The 19,205-nt window shown below is 38.6% G+C and overlaps 1 protein-coding gene across 3 annotated transcripts in view; it reads right to left on the reverse strand.

Moving 5' to 3' along the window:
- The window catches only part of vps50 (VPS50 subunit of EARP/GARPII complex), a 114,820-nt gene that overhangs the window by 35,754 nt on the left and 59,861 nt on the right, over nt 1-19,205 (reverse strand). For 2 of the 3 annotated variants that reach the window (XM_014028877.1, XM_014028876.1), the window contains exons 14-21: nt 14,576-14,664; nt 14,336-14,430; nt 13,580-13,678; nt 12,304-12,394; nt 11,516-11,701; nt 6,875-6,993; nt 3,982-4,088; nt 2,348-2,469 (exon numbers count right to left, since the gene is read on the reverse strand). In XM_014028877.1, the coding sequence (XP_013884331.1) occupies nt 2,348-2,469; nt 3,982-4,088; nt 6,875-6,993; nt 11,516-11,701; nt 12,304-12,394; nt 13,580-13,678; nt 14,336-14,430; nt 14,576-14,664 (908 nt within the window). Of the gene's footprint in view, nt 1-2,347; nt 2,470-3,981; nt 4,089-6,874; nt 6,994-11,515; nt 11,702-12,303; nt 12,395-13,579; nt 13,679-14,335; nt 14,431-14,575; nt 14,665-19,205 lie in introns of those variants that run through there. The other variant, XR_001312137.1, reaches the window with a different exon arrangement.

Here is a 19,205-nt window from a genome sequence, read left to right on the forward strand (position 1 = left end):
ACCCCCCACTGAAATGGGCGAGACAGAAGCGGAAGGTGGTTCTTAAGACAGAGGCCAATTTCAAGGCGTTTAGAAGAGGAAGTGATGAGCATTTTAATAACTAAAGGTGACATAGATAKTTTATTATGGTATAGTATTCAAATGTATGCCTGAGAAACACATAACATTGGCCCTTTAAGCAAGATACTTCGCCTGCCTTGCCTATTGATGGTGGTCAGAGGGTCCGGTGGCGGGGGGTGCATGGCAGCCTCGCCTCTGTCAGTGTGCCCCTGGGTAGCTGTGGCTACAACATAGTTTGCCACAGTCAGTGTGTGAATGTGTGAGTGTGGACTTAATAAGGTGCCATATAAGTGCAAGTCATTTACCATTTATATTCTGTTCACACTGTATGTGGATCCAGAGTGGTCAGACACGAGGAAAAGTGAGGTCGTGACAAATCAACCCTCAGATTTCTTCTACACACATCAGCATGCCAATAATCTGAATCAAAGATATTCCCTGAGGGGAACTCTTTGTCTTTATCTCCTCCATCTCGATAGGACAGAAGTCATTTCCTTGCTATCATTATTTATTCCCTGAGGGCGATGAAGAAACAAATGCTGCTTTTTTTATTCTTTGTGAAGCACGGTATAAATGACATGATAGTCGTTATATAGATGCGATGGGGACTACAACTTATCACTCAGCTGGAACTTCTACTGTAGCGGATAGCAATGAGGAAATATGAAAGCAGCTGTTCTTCCACGTCTTACTGCATATCATCTAATAAACATACTAGCATCCATCACTGGAGATAATAAATGCAATTTTCTTAGTGCAGCAGAGGTAATATTACACAACTTCAGTGAAGAAGTTCTGTTCACTTTTGAAAAAAGAAACAATCTGAACAGAAGCGCCAACAAAGCTACATTAAAATAAACAAAATAATTAGTTGCTTTGAGTTTATAGTTATTCACTTTAATCTGGATATTTTTATTGGCATGGGTAAAAATCATACACATAATAGTACAATGCACTCCACATGAACTGTTTATTCTCCTTTAGTTGTTTTTCATGATTTATTCTTTAATTTAAAATCTAGACTCAGTGGACTCTGTTACTGCCAAGCCCCTCTGTTTTTAAGCATACAGACTCCAGAAAATATCCAGCAATTTTAATCTAAATTTTAATTTTTTCTTTAGTTTGTAGTTCAAAACATTAAATAGCGAATGATTAATTTAACAGCAAAATCCACAGTAAGACTTGCTGAAAATACAACTTCATCCACAAACAATTTGACCAAATTCTTCTCTAATTAAACCTCAGAAGGCTCTGCAGTCATCTGGTATGACCATATATGCAGAGCTGGATGATGTAACCTGAAGGTCACACCATAATTGGTATTTCTGTAAATAATGGATTTATAGTTCAAAATTCTAGTCCAATAATAGCTTCACTTGACTGTTTTTAATGTAACAAAATTAGTTAAGATAATTTCGTCCTTTAACTGTGAGAAACTAATTCTTTTAATTTCTTAAAAATGTTATATATTTGTTCTATGTTGTGTCAGTTGGTAGTTATCGAGGTCAGGATTGTAGGAAAGTCATTCTTTGAATTGCTCTCTCAAAATAAATAAATAAATAAATAAATAAACAAACAAACAGCTGGTAGGATTTGAATCCTTAACATGCTGACATATCTACTTATGTCAATTGCATCATCGTTTGGCTAAATTCTTGAAGTTTTCAGCCAAAATTTCTCTTTAAWTGAGTTTTTTATGGTTCTACTCATAAATCAATAAAGCTCAGCATTGAATATTAATYAACCAAAACCCATTAAGACCCTTCCTCTGAGTAGGACACTGCCATGTCAACAGCATTTTATGATTATCCTAACTCCAGCAAGAATCATAATTAGAGTAAGCAATGATGAAATTAGGATGTGCAGAATATGTCAGTCTGTAGACAAGCACTAACACATTTTTAGTCCACTTAACATCCCACTACAGTTCTCACAGCATCATAAGGCTCTCGTTGCTGATTTATGGTTAAAAAAAAAGCACAAGTGAGAAACTCAAGTAAAGCTCTGTGTTTTGAGGGATTCAAAAGTAATTAAAACTTTAAATGAATAAAAGGAAACTTGCAATGACTTCAGTGATGAGTCATGAATAAATCAGATTATGCTTTAAAACAAAAGAGGTGAAAAATATTTACTTTAAGGATTGGAATGTAGTTCCTAGCTATACTATTATATCTTGTCCACAGATTAAATATTGGGTGATAAAACCTATAAAATGATAAACATCTCAAAAGTTTATCGTATTTAGAGTAAAGATTCCCAGATGACAGGTAAATAAAGAATACTATACCATGTCATTTCGTCCAAAGAATGTGTAGACAGCATAAAGATAATAGTCAAAGAGTTGGGATACGCAGTGAATGACATCAAAGGCAATGGGCTTCAGGATGTTCATCATCTGCATGTACTTTCCTGTATGAAGAGAAAAATATACAGTTACTGTAAATACTTGGCTAATTTGACAAAAATAAATAGTGAAATTGCATGGCCTTGATTGTTTCCTACAGTGCTGTTACAGAGATGAGGGAGGTTGACGGAGTGATCGATGGCATAATTAGGRCAATATAAAGTATTTTTAAAATAAAATCTAATTTGATCCAAATCAACATCACATCAAACATTTGTGGGCTGAACGTCATTCCATTGACAATCATCTATTGTGCTGTAAGGTTTGGTTAAAACTGCTTCATTAACTGGTGTTTTGTTTGGTTTACAAATAAAATTGAAGTATTTATAAGTAAAAAAAATAATGGTGGAAAATTTTATTTAAATATCTGCTATTGGCTGGCCCGAATGCTAAAAATCCTCCTAGGCATCAGCCATCGCAGAACCCTAATGAAAAAGGAAAAACATCCGCCATGTTTCCTTTTATTTAGGCGTGAGCCTTTTTACAGCCTCAGCACTGGCTTACAGAGAATAAAATGATTCCGATTTTAAGTAAATTTTTTCAGACATTAAAACGGTTAAGCCAGAGTAAGGTAATCATGGTGGAACTACATCCTTTAGGGAAGAACTTAAGCAGGAGCATGCTACATTTGCATTTAAATTGCAAGGATTTAATTTAGCAGAAAGGTAATAAAAGCTATAAATACGGAGGTACAGGGGTGTAACAAGGTTACCACTGACTAAGAGCTTGTGAAGGGAAGAAAAGGAGAAGAAATAAACTCAATCTTGCTGGCTTTGCCTCTGGAGAGCACCATTTCTTACACATTTTTCTTTACACACTTTCTGTTAAATTCTTTAGCAAGTAGGCTGACGTCAATCTACTTCCATCAAAGTCCGGCGGATACTTTATTACAAGTGACTACAAGATATCAAACATGAGATTTTCTTTGCTTCAAATTATTTCAGAACTCTAAAATGAATAAAATTCAACATGGGATAAAAAAATGGTTATTATGTATTGTACTTTATGCACATGGACACAGAGAATCAAACAGAGGATCATTGTCCTAACCATAAGTCATACGACCCAAATCCAATGAAGTTGGGAATAAAAACAGAAAATGATTTGCAAATCCTTTTCAACCTATATTCAACTGAATACACTACAAACACAAGATATTTAATGTTCACCAGAAAGATAGGCAAATTCTGATTTGTCCATGAAAGCAACATTGCAGGAGCCATATAATCTAAAAGCACAGTTTGTCAACGTGGTGTCTAAAAGTCTTCAAAGCCACACCACAAAGACATGTAAGCAGCATTTAGTAAAAGGAGGTCAGAGCTCAGGGGGTAGGCTAACCATTAACAGTGCAGTTCAATCACACAGACACGGAGCATGCCAATCACAACGATCTGTTTCATTGATGACTAAATAGAAATCTCAGCAGGCCAGAGGAGACGTGCTGCAGCTAAGTGGGAGCTCCACTACTGGAGAGGCTAGTGCTAGAAACTGTGTGTTTGTATGTGCACAAAACCTACCGACAAGACGGATGACGTTGAGGGTGGTGTTAGTGAGAATCGGGGCGCTGGCCTTACTGAGGTTGTAGTCGGACTTCTTCTTGCTTCTTATGGTCTCTTTGGACACGCTGACGCATTCAAATGAAAAAAAAAAAAAAAAACGTCAGAGAAGCGACTCAGCTATTCATGTTAATAGTGCTAATCTTCTGCAAATGACAAGCAGGGGTCAAAACCTATAGTGTGGTCCGAGATTTTTAATTGATCTATCAGAACCCGCTGCACATGGTAGGGGGAGGCAGACGGACCCCAGTGGTGAAGTCACTGAACCGGTGATCCTGGAGCACCAAGAGTCCTGACATAAAGCTCGCCGAGGCAAATTAGCCTGCAGTCATTACATCGGCTGCAGTCAACGCATGGGCTGTCTTATTCCTGGACGTGAACACGCAGCCCATTCAATAATTAACCATTAGAACTACCCGCTTAAAAGAATAGGAAATCAGCATTTTGGTGACCATCTGTCAGGTGTGTCAGATTAATATAAATGAGCTGCTGTAGTAACAGTTAAAGTGATATCAAGCAAGTAACAAGGCACTGCGCTTAAACATCATATTTATGATAAATAATACACTGAACTCGCATGACAGATTATCATTATGAGAACAAGGACTTTGTAATGAGGAGATCCTGAATTATTTATAACGAATGTGATTTGTTTGTAAATCAGGTGGGACATTTAAAGTCAGCACATGTAGGTATCCTTCTCATTAATTTGATTTATAAGCCCTAAAAACCTGTTTTAAAAATAATCAAAAAGTAAAACGGAATAATACAATCACGTTGCCTTGAGTAAATTACCCAGTTTAGGCAGCTATTAATACCATCACACATGGAGATGACCTAAAATAAATTGCAGTGGTAGGATTCTAAAATGGTGCAGTTTCGGCAAATTTGAAGCTTATTATAATTCATTACTTTCTAACAATAAAAGAGGGGGGAAATAGCTTCTTCAATTGCTTCAAATGCCTCTTTCAAGCGAAAGTGGATTATTTCAAACAAGATGGAAAAAAGTGGATTATTACCTTCAATATAATTGAATAGTGACTAATTCTTCAAAAGTCGGCAACCTTGTAGGTGGCAGAAAAGATAGATAAATTTTCATAAAAAAAATTAAAACTAAAAAAAAGGTTTTTAGAAAACTTTTTTGCCAGTGAAGTAGTGTTCGGAAGAGATGAGCTAAAATTGTTACCAATGAAGTAAAAAGTGGCATGAATGAAGACATTTTAGATTATTGAACATGAGTTCTAGGGCTGCAACAATTAATCGATTATCCATCCATCCATCCATCCATCCATCCATCCATCCATCCATCCATTTTCTTCCTCCTATCCGGGGTCGGGTCGCGGGGGCAGCAGCTTCAGAAGGGAGGCCCAGACCTCCCTCTCCCCAGCCACTTCTTCCAGCTCCTCCGGGGGAACTCCAAGGTGTTCCCAGGCCAGCCGAGAGACATAGTCCCTCCAGCGTGTCCTGGGTCTTCCTCGGGGCCTCCTCCCGGTGGGACGTGCCCGGAATACCTCACCAGGGAGGCGTCCAGGAGGCATCCTTACCAGATGCCCAAGCCACCTCAACTGGCTTCTCTCGACGTGGAGGAGCAGCGGCTCTACTCTGAGTCCCTCCCGGATGACCGAGCTTCTCACCCTATCTCTAAGGGAGAGCCCAGCCACCCTGCGGAGGAAACCCATTTCGGCCGCTTGTATCCGGGACCTCGTTCTTTCGGTCATGACCCAAAGCTCATGACCATAGATGAGGGTAGGAACGTAGATCGACCGGTAAATCGAGAGCTTCGCTTTCTGACTCAGCTCTCTCTTCACCACGACGGACCGGTACAGCGCCCGCTTTACAGCAGACGCTGCGCCAATCCGCCTGTCGACCTCCCGCTCCGTTCTTCCCCCATTCGTGAACAAGATCCCCAGATACTTAAACTCCTCCACTTGAGACAGGGCGACCCCCGTGACCCGGAGAAGGCACTCTGCCCTTTTCCGGCTCAAGACCATGGCCTCGGATTTGGAGGCACTGAGCCTCATCCCAGCCGCTTCACACTCGGCCGCGAACCGCTCCAGCGAGAGCTGCAGATCTCGTTCCGATGAAGCCAACAGGACCACATCATCCGCAAAAAGCAGAGATGCGATCCTAAGGCCACCAAAACGGATCCCCTCAACACCTCGGCTGCGCCTAGAAATTCTGTCCATGAAAGTAGTGAACAGAATCAGTGACAAAGGGCAGCCTTGGCGGAGTCCAACTCTCACTGGATTAATCGATTAATCGACGACTAATCGATTATTAAAATAATCGATGACTAATTTAATAATCGATTAATCGTTTTCTTTTTTTTTGCTCTTTACTTTGTTTTTCTCTCCAAACTGCTTTGACACCTTCCACTGCCACATCTGCCTTTCTGTCCTTGACACACATGCACAGTAGTGGTAACTGGGGTAGGCCGTGGACGTCACAAGACATTATACAGACAGGCTCTGGTATCATGGCTACCCAGCAACAGAGCTCAAAAGTGTGGGATCATTTTAAGAAAATGAAAGAAAAACCTGTGCAATATCTGTAAGGCAGAACTCGCCTTCCACAGCAATTATTTTTAGTTAGCATATAGCTAAAATCTAACGATGGTTATATAATAGCAGCTGCAATCTGGCACGATAAGTTCTATGTTTTATATTCAATTAACGTATGATCCGATTAGTCGACTAATCGAAAAAAATAATCGGTGATTAATCGATTATAAAAAAAATTGTTTGTGGCAGCCCTAATGAGTTCCTCTATGTAACTTTTTATTTTTTTTTCACAGCTGAATAATGGTAATCTGAACAATAATCTGAGCTGTGTCAGTTTGGTGTGACAAACTCACCTCTTTAGAGGAGTGTCACCCGTCTGCTCGTCTACGTAGTCCTGCTTTAGTTCATCGGGGACGTCGCTGTCACTGTCGTAGTCCTGATACACGCTTTTCTCCAGCTCATCCGACTCATACTAAGAATAAAAAAGATAAAGATCAGTGAAGATAAGGATGAGATAGACCCTACTGAGAAAATGTCAGAGCAAAAAATAAATAAATAAATAAATAAAAAGTGGCCATAAAATGGCTGGCTTCAGGTGGAGAAGCAGAAAATTCATTCATGTTTCAGATCAAAGTCAAGAAGAATTTCTCCTAAAAAAAATAAAATAAACCCATTTTCTCTTAAGTGCAGACTCAATGAGCACTATGACACTTTGGAGGACTTAAAAGCTTAAGGGCACTCCAAAATGATGGCATCTGTAATTTTGAAAAGGATACTGAAACTATTTTAAGTATTAAACTTTCTTTTTCATTTTAAGCATCATAAAATAAAAGTCAACATGTCAGAAAACCTGTGTAACTCAGGAGACATTTTTTTAACTAGGTTATGTATCGGCAAGAATTTGTTCATATGATACATATGATATGGGGTCACGATATGATGTATCGCGATATATTGTGATCCTATAAGCAAGGCGATATATCAACATTTTTTTCTCCAAAAGACTAATCTTTAAACCTCAGTATAGAAAGCACATCATACATAATATGCATAAAGTCTGATTAAATTTGGTTTGTTTGTATGCAATCAGAATAAAAACTTATATAGCGAGAACTGCATTTGTATTTCTTACATCCATCCAGGCCCTAATTAATAATAAATACGATGTTTTAGAGCAGAGATTCTTAATCCATGGGCCGCGGCCCACAAACGCCACCTTGAGGGCATCAAAAGAACAACAGTTTTTAACTTTGGGCAGCAGAGGGCCGTGGGACCGTATTGATTTTGAATAAGGTGCAATACTCTCTCACCACTAGTAGCAGTAGTGAGTCACTCAGTTGTTTAACAACTTTTTAATATGTATATGAAGAACCTGCCAAGAATGGAAACCTATTTTAAATGAAAAGCAGAAGCAAAAATGAAAGTAATTTACTTTCACAGATTTTTTTTAATTTGAAACATTTACATTGAACATTTGTTAATTTATTTATTTTATGCCCACAATTTTACTTTTTGAATTGTCTATTTTTATTATTGTTTATATTAAAAATGTATATATACAGTATATGTGCTCAGAAGCCTGAGTGGTCTGTTGACTGATTTTTTTATTTGAAACATTTACATAATTTTTTTTTAATTTATTTATTTTATGCCCACAATTTAATTTTTTGAATTGTCTATTTTTATGTTCTGTTACGTTTTTGTATTATTGTATATCTTAAACTGCATTGACCTAGCCTGGCCCTTGCCTTCCTACGCAGCTCTTCTCTGCTCCGTCTYGGACTTCTCCCATTGAGATGGATTTTGCTGGCAGATTTTTAGCCGGGCCAATCAGAGAACAGAACATCAATTTTCTGCGCAGTGTCTGCTTGTAGTTTATTTTACCTGGGCCAATCAGAGAACAGAAGGAGGAGTTTTGAACAACGTCGATGTTCTGCGCAGTGTCTGCTAGTTATTTTAGCAWASAGCAGTGGAGGAAGTGAATGAAGCCAGTCTGTGTTGATAAGGCTTCCAAATTAAATTAAATTTGTCTGACAAAACAGCAGCTCTCATTTACAGTCGTCTTGTTCGGCTCGGTACTTTTCTCCTCTCAGTAGGGTTGTTTACAGCACACGCGATTTCCTGTTAGCTTCTTAGCTTAGCCTCCGTCACAGCGACATACGTCGCAGCCAACTGATCCAATCATTTTAAACTTCAGCAGAGGCCACGCCTCCTGCAAGAAACGCTTCTCTATGCATCAAGTCCAGACCCTTGTACGAAGCAAAGTGAAGGACAGGGTCTGGTTTTAAACAGGCCAGCATTGACCTTGTGTTTGATTTACAATTTTAGAAATTAATTTCTTGACTTGATGTTTCAATTTTTCATTGCTTATGTTTATTTATGTTTTTCTGTTTCATTTTATTCTTTCCACCATTTCTATACTGTTAATGATTGTACAGCACCTTGTGAATANTGTATATATACAGTATATGTGCTCAGAAGCCTGAGTGGTCTGTTGACTGATCTTAGTATTTGTTCAAATAATTGTTATGGGCAGGTTACAATATAAAAACGTTTGTCATAATAATGTCTTGTGATTATTTGACAGGAGTTTTACTTTTAAACTGTAAGTGTATTTAGTTTAGTTATGTTAGTTATGATAGTTTAGTTATAATGCAAACACGATAAATTTTAAACCAAGATTTAGAATAATTATCATTTTGATCCGTACATTGGTAATGTGTGACTGAGCCTCGTGCCACTTTATGTTCAACAAATTGGGCCCCGAGGTCAAAAAGGTTAAGAACCCCTGCTTTAGAGGATCAATACAACAAAATATTGCAACATTTCAGTGTATTGATATTTTCTTATAACCCTTTTCTTTTACAAACAAACCTAAAAGAAACATCTGATTTTGCAACTATAAGGAGTTATAGTGTACATCACCAAACTATAATGTCAGGAAGCTTCGAGTGTTACATTTTGTTTCCCAACTTTTTTTTATTTTTTGCATTTCACAATGACCAGCTGAGTGTAATTCAAGCCTGAGCTGTGTGTTAAAGTTAATAAGAATTTTAACTTAAAGAGAACAGTGTGACAATAATAATCAGAAGGAAACACACATATATTGGAATTTGTGTGCTTTTAAGGCGACCGCTGTGAGAAGTTGTTTTATTTTTCATATCAACTGTGGTTCAGCTCCCCACGCCATGCTGCCACACTGGAGTAGACCTGGAGGAGGACATTGCTTGAATGTAGCTTTTAAGTCCACGCACATTATAAACTTATACCACTTTAGCTACGGCTCATCTCTTCCTCCCCCTCATCAGTAAATACACCGGCTTTTATCAGACATGCTGACACATACGATCACATCGCCTGCAGGAAAACAGCTATTTCCTCTCAGTCTCTTCGCAACCAGCACCAAACTTTGATACAATTTGAGTAAGAACTAAACATGCATCCCTTTCAATTAGTGCTGGGCGGTATACCATTTTGAACCGAATACCAGTTTTTATTTTTGTTATGATATGAATTTTTTGAATACCGGACATTCCGGTTTAAATAGCGGAACGTTTCATCGTGGCCACCAGTGAACTGTTGTTTCCCGGGGGACATTTTTCCTTGCTGCACCGCTATGAGCGTTAGCATGCTAATGTTTGGAGCAGCTAGTTACAGCCGCCGGTGGCGATTCCGCTGCTTATACTGACTGATGTTTAAAAAAACATCCCGTTTTCGCCGTCGCTGAATGTAGTAAACACCTCTTCAGTGACGTGCACAGTTAGATTTAACGCGGTTAGTTAATATGGAGACGTTATGCTGATGGAGACTTAACGTGCTTCAATTGTGAAAAGTCCGCATGAAGTAGTTCGTAGTGGATTTAGAATTGACTGGTGTGCAAGGTGAGTCGTGCTGATAAGCTTTAATAAATAACATAAAATAGACCCGATCATAATCTTTTCTTAACCCTCCTCCTTCACGACTGGACCAAAATGCATGACTACTGTCTCCAACCACCAGTCAGAGAAGAACAGACAGAGGAGGGAAACAGAGACACAGACAGAGGTACAGTTAAAGAAAAAAGTCAATAAGCAGGCATACAGTACATGTCAACCTCTTCGGACGTTTACTTTTATAAAAAGCCTCAAAAATCCGTACAACTCAAGGCTGGGTGGGGGGGGTGGGGGGGCTGCGGACATGAAAGCGCCCACTGAGCAGCAGGAGGAGAGGAGAGCGGACAAAGTTCAAAACTTATTTCTAGCGGCAGAACAGGTTAAAAGATGGCTGTTTTATGTTGTTTATTGGTTTTTTTAAATCATCCTATAGGCTCTGACATGTTAGATAAATTTGAAAATCAGGTTTTGAAAAAATCTGTAAGACTTGAAAAGATTCGTGAGATTGCTCTATACACCCGTACACCTGCAAAATGACGTTAAATCCTTATAACTTACAATCTGTTCAAGTTGACATGTATGAGCAGGGTTTGTACATTTTATTATCAGCTGAGCTGTGATGAAAAGAAAAATACCGTCAAACACCGTGAAACCGGTGAAAATGTTGAAAATACCGTGATATAAAATTTTGATCATATCGCCCACCCCTACTTTCAATGCTAAAGGAACTTTAATCAGTTACTAAGAAGTTTAACTGTTATAAACTTTTTAACAACTCGGACTGAATATGTGGTATGGTGGTGCAGTGGATAGAGCTATCGACTCACAGCAAGAAAGTCTGAAACTCTGCTGCAACATTTCTGTGTCGACCAAAAACTTGTTAGGTTAATGAACTCTAAATTGTCCTCCTCATCTTGTACTCCCAGCACTAACAGATCACAAGATATTTGTTTTTAATTTTGGCATGCAAGGTGGCAGGTGAAACATTCCTTCAAGAAATGCTTAAGTTAAACAATAAATACTCATAAAAATCACACGTTCTTATACTCAAAATCAGATTTGTTTTGCAACATTCTGATTAACACAMCTTTTTTCTTCTGAAAATCAATTTTCAACACCAACCCCATTAGATGCGAGTACATCCTCGGTCTCCTCCTCCTTGTGATCAATGTGCATCTCAAATGGATTTCCATCCTGAAGGTACAGCTGAAACAGGGACAACTCCTCCTGGGGTGGGACGGTCGAGGACACAGACTGTCTGCTCGGGGAAATGGACGGAGAGTGACACTGGCCCATGAACTTGAACTCCTGGGTTGGGGAGGACAGGACATGGAGATGCAGAAAGGCAAACAGATGAGATGCAGAAGGTAAAGAAGAAGGCTCAGCATTACACATCTCAACTCGTTACCAATTACACAAGTCTTACAAAATAAAAGTTTAGCTCACTACTTCAAACTAAATGCAGTTTCGCCCAGGTTAAAAACAAAAAAGGAAATACGAAAAAAATACATTCGGTATCTGTGACGAAAACAGTTTTGAAAAAACAAGCTGAACATACAGAGCACATTGTTATCTCTTCTACAGGTTGATTGTAGTACACAGACATGAAACATTAGCACAACCCTCAGGAGAAAAGCACAAAGCTGCTCAACTTTCAAGATTTTATTTCTCTTAAGTGTTGCCCAAGAGCGTGGGAAATAAAATTCCCCAGTGTACATATCAGGAGGGGACAACAGTCGTTTGATGCTCATGTGTGTTACGTAATGTGCAGCGAACACACATACACACTCATGGAGTCTCATATCCTTATGCAAATTTCACAACTTTTATGTGTGCGATTACTGAACGGTGTGAAAAAAAAAGCTCCTTCACGTTGCCTTTTTCAACTCAGTGATGTGTTTCTTACTCACATGGAGCTGGGCAATGTTAAAGTTAGACTTGACTGGACACAGCTCCCACGTCTCATTTTCCAGAAACATCCTCAGCTCCTCCAGCCGTGCCCTTTAGAGGATGTGCAAAGAAAAAGCAAGAGGAAAAAAGATAAGAGAGACAGAAAGAAAAAGGCCCAAGGTAAAGTGTCTGGAGGGGCACTGAGTAAACACACAAACAAACAAACAAATCCAGTAAAGGTTACTAACGCGCAGCTGGAAAACAGGTGTGTCTTGTAACATGCTTCGATTTATCAACACATCAGAACAGCCACTCTGCTGCTCCACTGTCAAGTTAATATCAGCTCTTTGTGTGTGAAATGTCAAAGCAGTGCTGGCATCGAACACTGCAGCTCTGCCTTTTCTTCTTGTGAAGGTGTTTGAAATACGAGAGGCGACAGAAAACAGGGAGGCTAAGATTAAGATGAGGTAAGGCATGTGACTGACTTCAGAAATGAAAATGACACTTGATGATTATGCTCGTTGCTGCACGCAAATGATGCATAAAGTTTATTCATGAAGGGCTGTGGGAAGAAGGGGCACAAAAGTGCTGCAGCATCTTGAAGACATGCATGTCTAAATGCATAACTGAAGGATCTATGAAAAAACTTAAAGGTTTAAATTCTGATAACATTTTCGTATTTTTGAGTTTTGTAAATATTTGTAAATATTTGAACCAATATGCTATATATATCTGAGTATATTAATTTTCTCATTAAATTCCACAAAACAGGGAGCAGATTAGCATTAGGTCATCTAAAGTGTACGGTGCATTTTTTTCTACCCTCATTAGCTGTTTAAATGTAATGCATACTGAGCTGGATGCCGTCTCAGATGTCAGGGCCTMAAGGTGCTGCTGCTCTGTTCCTCCTCCTCGATCTTTTTCCTCGCTCTCGGGGTCCATCACATCTTACTCGCTTTTCCAGTTACTGGTGCAATTTCACACCCAGATCACCTCCATCTCATCACCTCAAACTTTGTGTTGAATCCCATTATGTGTCCTCCATCTCTCTCTCTTCTTCACAATTTTGAGTCTTAAAAGGGCTTGGATTGTGTCAAAGACTTTCTATTTCAAGTTAAGGTTAGCAGGAGGGGTTATATAGAAAATATAACGTTATAGCAAATTTGTATTAATTATTTTAAAATATATATATATATATATATTTTTTTTTTACTTTTATAGTTAATCTATGGCAAATTGTAAAAAAAATCAGCTCGAACTTAAACAAACAAAAAAAAGGCAGCTGGCTCATCTCACCTGTGATAGTTTTTGAAATAGTTAACACTCTGGCGTTTGATGGACTCCTGCAGGACTTCTGACTTGCTGCCACAGAACTCCTCACCCACCTGCATCAACCTGAAAGAGAACAAGGTGGAAGCAGTAAATTTTAAATGGAAGGTTTGTTGCACTGCTGAAGATTTACAGAGGCACATTTTAATTGCAAAACACGGATGTTTTTATTGCTGTTTTAGTAGGTGAAAGCATGTTTTAGAAGATAGTATAACTATGGTTTTATCAGCAAACATCTAAGCATCCTTAGGGGCTTAGGTGACAGAACTAGTTATTATGAAAACTTTAAATTAAAGGCTTGAAAATATAAACTCTAATCTTGTTTCTTGACACTTTCACACTGCCCAGATTAACAACAGGCTTTATCGCTAAAATGAGCTGAGCAACAATAAGTTGGTCTATAAATGAAAAACTGAGATGAAGAGGGGTAATTTTCTATTTGGTGTATTATATTTTATTATAGCAATATTATAATCTGAGTAATTTTAATCATTACCTTGTTAAGTTAAAATTTCAGCTTTTTGCTAATACAGAAAACCATTTAGTTTCTTATATTTTTTGTGTTTATCTAATTTCAGTCGATCAGTGAACGGCTTTAAGAGAAACTTCCTCTACTCCACCTGATTAATATAAAAAAAGAAGAAGGGGACAGCGACAGCAAGACAATGAAGACCAATTAGTGGAAAATGAGAGTGAGTCAGCTGCGCTGATCCCAAGGCGTACCTGCTGATGACATCCAGTACCACAATGAAATCATCGTATTTGAAGTTAGACATGTCTGTACCAAGAATGTACGCCTTCACTTTTAGCTGGACATCCTGGGGGAAAGAGAGAGTAAATCAGAGAGATGCTTATGGGAGGAGAATTTTGAGTGAGGTGAAAACCTAAAGGGAAATGATTTGTGGGGGGGAGGGGGTGTATTGGAAGCACAAAGGGAAAAAGAGATAATGCTTCTTTACAAACCTGCCAGATCCGTGTGAGCCCATGCTCGAGCTTTTTCTTCACATAGCTTCGGTCCACACTCAACTCATCGGACTCCGCTGCTGCGTCATCTACAGATAGACAAAAAGGACACAATGGAAGATTAGAAAACTAGGAGACAAACGTCTGGCAGCTCTTTATATAAGACTCAGTGCTTTATTTGCATAATGAAACTGGACTGCATCAACCTCCTTTCCACAAGTGATGGGTAAAAAACATACACTATGAGCTTTTAATAACGGCTAGAAAAATATCATTGTTTTATTGCAATTAAAAACATATTACTGAAATCAAAAGTCCTTTACTGTCACCTGAGAACAGCTGTCAGTGGTGGAAGCCAGTCAACATTCGAGGAGCATGAAGCTCATAAACCCCCAACAAAGATGAAAGACTGACAGCCGCTTAAAGGCCGACAGGACAGAGCGCTGCATGTCCAACAGCAGATGCTGGAGCCCTGTTCACTGTCAGACACGATTCCTCCTCTGTCATCAGCTCTCTATCCTTTCTGTTGTGTCTGTGCTGCTTTCATTGTCTCCGACAGACTGCTGTGTGGTGCAGTGTCAGAGCAGCATCAATACTTCCCGTTAGCTGGAAATTGCTTCAATAAATCTCAAGCTGCTTCCCCCTGTATGGAATGGATTTTTAGAAAAAGCCAGAAGCTGTAAGGCTCTAAGTCAACAAACAACCGACTGTCAATCCAGCACCACACTACATTACTGAGCGCATCGATTATCCCTAGTTTAGGATAATTTATGCTATACTAATAAAGACACAATAGAGCCCTGTTATGATTTTAAAGTTCTATTAACTCTGACTTTAATCTATAAAACAAGAGCTTCCTCACAGGTGGCTTTCAAAAATTGCTCCAGAGACCCTAGCATCGCTGGTCATAATCTGAGGCATATATATATATATTTGACAGAGCTGTTGGAAACAATTGTGAGATCCACCGAAAGATAAAAGAACCCAGGGCTTGGGAGACATCTTGACATGGCGTCTTGACATACAGAGGTTTCAGTTTAATGAGCACAACTATGGCTTTGGAAGTCATGGGTTCTGAGAAACAGAGAGCCAAAGAAGTAGTGCTGGGTGAAGGGAGGGAAAAAATTGTCTGTGAGAGCTGAAATTTTTTTGAGAAATGTGAGAAAGCAGGGACGGCTAATGATTAATTGATTAGACAATTTATACAAAAGTGAGATGAATAAGTATTGCTACTGCAGTATTAAATACCCATTCCAGCCGTCATCGATTCCCTCACTCATCTCTGTTCAAACAAATTGCAAATGTTGATTTTTTTAATACAAAAAGAACAGCTCTAAAACAGTTTGGGGTAGAGCTATATATTTTTTCTTCTTTCAATGAATGGAGATTTATGAATACGGCAATGTGTGCAGCTGATACTAAAAACTCCACCATGCTGTATAAAGGCAACTGAGCTGATTATTGTTTGGCCCAGAGTGTGGTTATCAAGAAAAGGCAGAGCGACTGTAATTATACACYATCAGATGAGCGGAAGTATCAGAGTGATCACATATTTACGTTTTAATTACTTTTATATTAGAAAAGGAACTGCTGCTGTATGTTGATGGCAGTTTATTTATACTTTACAAACAAGAAAAGCTGCATTTAAAATACTACAAAGTACAGATAACAAATCTGTCAAGATATATTTGAGTAAAAGTGGGTCGTTATGAGTATTTTTTAAAGATCTGAAGAGGTTTTATATGGAGAAGTAAAATTCATAAAACAGGACTAACAACTGTAAAAGGAACATCTAAAAGTTGTCTGGTTGTCTGACCTCAATGATGGAAAATGATGTTTTAAATGTTCCAGGAGATAAGATAAGCCAAACCATTAAGAACCTTAGAAACCAACAATAACTCCATCCTGCACCAGGCAGGAAGTCAGCGAAGTGAGGCCAACATTGGTGTTATACGCTCACATTTTCTAGCTCCTGATGAGATTTTTAGGAATGTGCTCAGCCGGTAGCATCATGCTAATGTTAGCCAAATATCAGATGAATGTCAGATATCAGACACTTAGTTTGTACTCAAAAGACCAAACAACTAAAACTAATCACAGCTACCAAGTTTCAAGTACGGAGAGCAAGACTTGTGGGATTTAAATTTAAAAGCAGCTAAAGAACCTCTGGGCTCTGAAACCAGTGTCAGCATTCAATTTGGTTAAAAGTTGGCTGCGGTGCACTGACACACAGCCAACACATCAAACTGCTCTCCATTTAGCCAAAAGCAGAATGTAACTTAATCCTAAAATGAAATTTTGAATAAAACAAATGTAATCTCTTCAACAAACTATTCTTCAGCTCCTCTCATAGACACAAATCCTTTATAGAACTATTTCAGTTATTTACACACATTCTCCTGTTAGTGTAGTTTCAAGATGTTGAAATTTTTTAGACTTCAAACAAGGTTAAATAGATAAAAAGTATATTGCTTTAGAGAAGTAATAGATAAGTCAGCCTTTGCCTGTCCTTCAGTTGTAAACAGTATTTGACATTTAGAGGAAATATAACAGATTTTTCTCATTCAAAGTAAAGTAAAAAACCTTCGACTTCCCAATGCTTTCAAACCTACAACTGTTTTGCAAAAGAAAAGTAAAAAACTGAGAAAAAATGAGGCTCACGTTAAATTTTTCAAACAGGCTAAACTATATTGATTGGAAAAATCTTAAAAGGGGCAATATTATGTATTTCTCCATACTGTATTTCTTCCATAATAAAGTATCTATGTCACCTTTAGTCAGTGTGCATTGCCAATGCAATGCACACTATTGTGATTTGTTTCCCATCCAAGTCATCTCAACTTTGCCATGCTTCTCCTCCTGCATACTTTGTCCTAGAGCTGCCATTGTAATTTATATCTGTAAAGCCCCTGTGCCAAATGATAGCTATGCCTTTTGGTGCCTGTAAAACTTATAGATTTTTGAAATATTAATGTTTAATAAATTATAATGGCAGTCAATGGAGCCTTGTATTGGTCCAATACTGCCCCCTGCTGCATCTACACAATATGGTACTGGACCATAGTTTCATAATATTTAAACTCAGTAGTTCAATGATTATAATATTAATATGATTGTATTTTGATGTTTTATTGTAATACTGTCTTTATGCTGTCCTATTGCTGTAATATATTGCACTTAAGTGTCAATAATTGCATTGGCAAGGTAAACTTTTTCTGTATACATACAATCCAATCCCTGGGATTGTCCTCTGTCACATCTCCTTTAGTCTCATGATGAGCACTGTGGGCTTTCATGCGGGAGATCAGGGTTCAAATCCAGCTACTGCAACTTTAACAAAAATCTCTTCAAACTTCATATTGCCACACAATTACCTTAATTACAAACACTGGCTGACATGACAGGCACAAGCTGGTATAGAAAACACATTTAAACTTGGTCAAAGTTCATTCTGAAAGTCCAATGCTCCTGCCTACATTGTCCTACAGCTGCCATTGTGATTTCTATCTGTAAAGGTCCTGTGCCAAATGATTGCTTTGCCTTTTGATACCTGTACAACTTGTAGTTTTTGAAATATTAATGTTTAAACTTTATTCCAAATTCATATAATGGGATTCTATGGGGCCTTGTAATGGTCCAATACTGCCCCCGGCTGTACTCAACTTGGTACTGCACCATAGTTTTTTTTATATATAATCTCAATAGTTCAGTGTTTACAATACTAATATGATTGTATTTTGATGTTTTACTATAATATTGTCTTAATACTGCGCTATTGTTGTAATATTATGCATTTTTGGCAATAATTGTATTGGCAATGTGGCCTCTTTCTGCACACACACAAAGCAACCCCTGCCACCACATTTTGCCACAGCTCCATTGGTCTAACGGTCTGTCATGGACTTTCATGTGGGAGATCAGGGTTCAAAACCCAGCTAATGCAACTTTAACAAAAAATATCCTCCAACTTCATATTATCACTCAATTACCTTAATTACAAACACCTGCTGACGTGACAGGCACAAGCTGGTATAGAAAACACATTTGAACTTGGTCAAAGTTRATTCTGCAAGTCCAATGCTGCAGGCAAAGCCATGCTGCAATGACATGCTACATGGCAATGCACACTTGTTTTTACATCGTAAAAACCCATGTCTAGTTGTTAATAAAATGCTGTTTTTATGTTTAAATAGAAAATAAACTTATCTTCTCATCACTTCCTCTTCTAAACGCCTTGAAATTGGCCTCGGTCTCTTTAATAACCACCTTCCACTTCTGTCTCGCCCACTTCGGTGCGGGGGGAGGGGGGGTTTCACGAGGGGGAGGCTGCTATGATGCATTTTAATTGGCATCTGAAAATACCTTTCCTCAAAGGTATTTTTAATCTGAAAAGAGCTTCACTGAATGAGAACTAATGTTAGGAGCTCCGCAGACAGTTTAAGTTTCACTTGCACTTTCACCCGAGAGCCTGCAGGAGTCATGGGCGGGGTGTATGGGGAGGGGGGGGGCACCCCGCCATGAGGAGGTTTGGCTTAAAAACACGTCCCAGGGGCATTTCTGGTCCCAAAAGGCGTTTCTGGTCCCCTCCAGTCGTTTTGCTCCTCAGCATGGCTGCCTAAAAATGCTGCAG

This window comes from Austrofundulus limnaeus, unplaced genomic scaffold (assembly GCF_001266775.1).
Source record: "Austrofundulus limnaeus strain Quisiro unplaced genomic scaffold, Austrofundulus_limnaeus-1.0 Scaffold826, whole genome shotgun sequence".
NCBI lineage: Eukaryota > Metazoa > Chordata > Actinopteri > Cyprinodontiformes > Rivulidae > Austrofundulus > Austrofundulus limnaeus.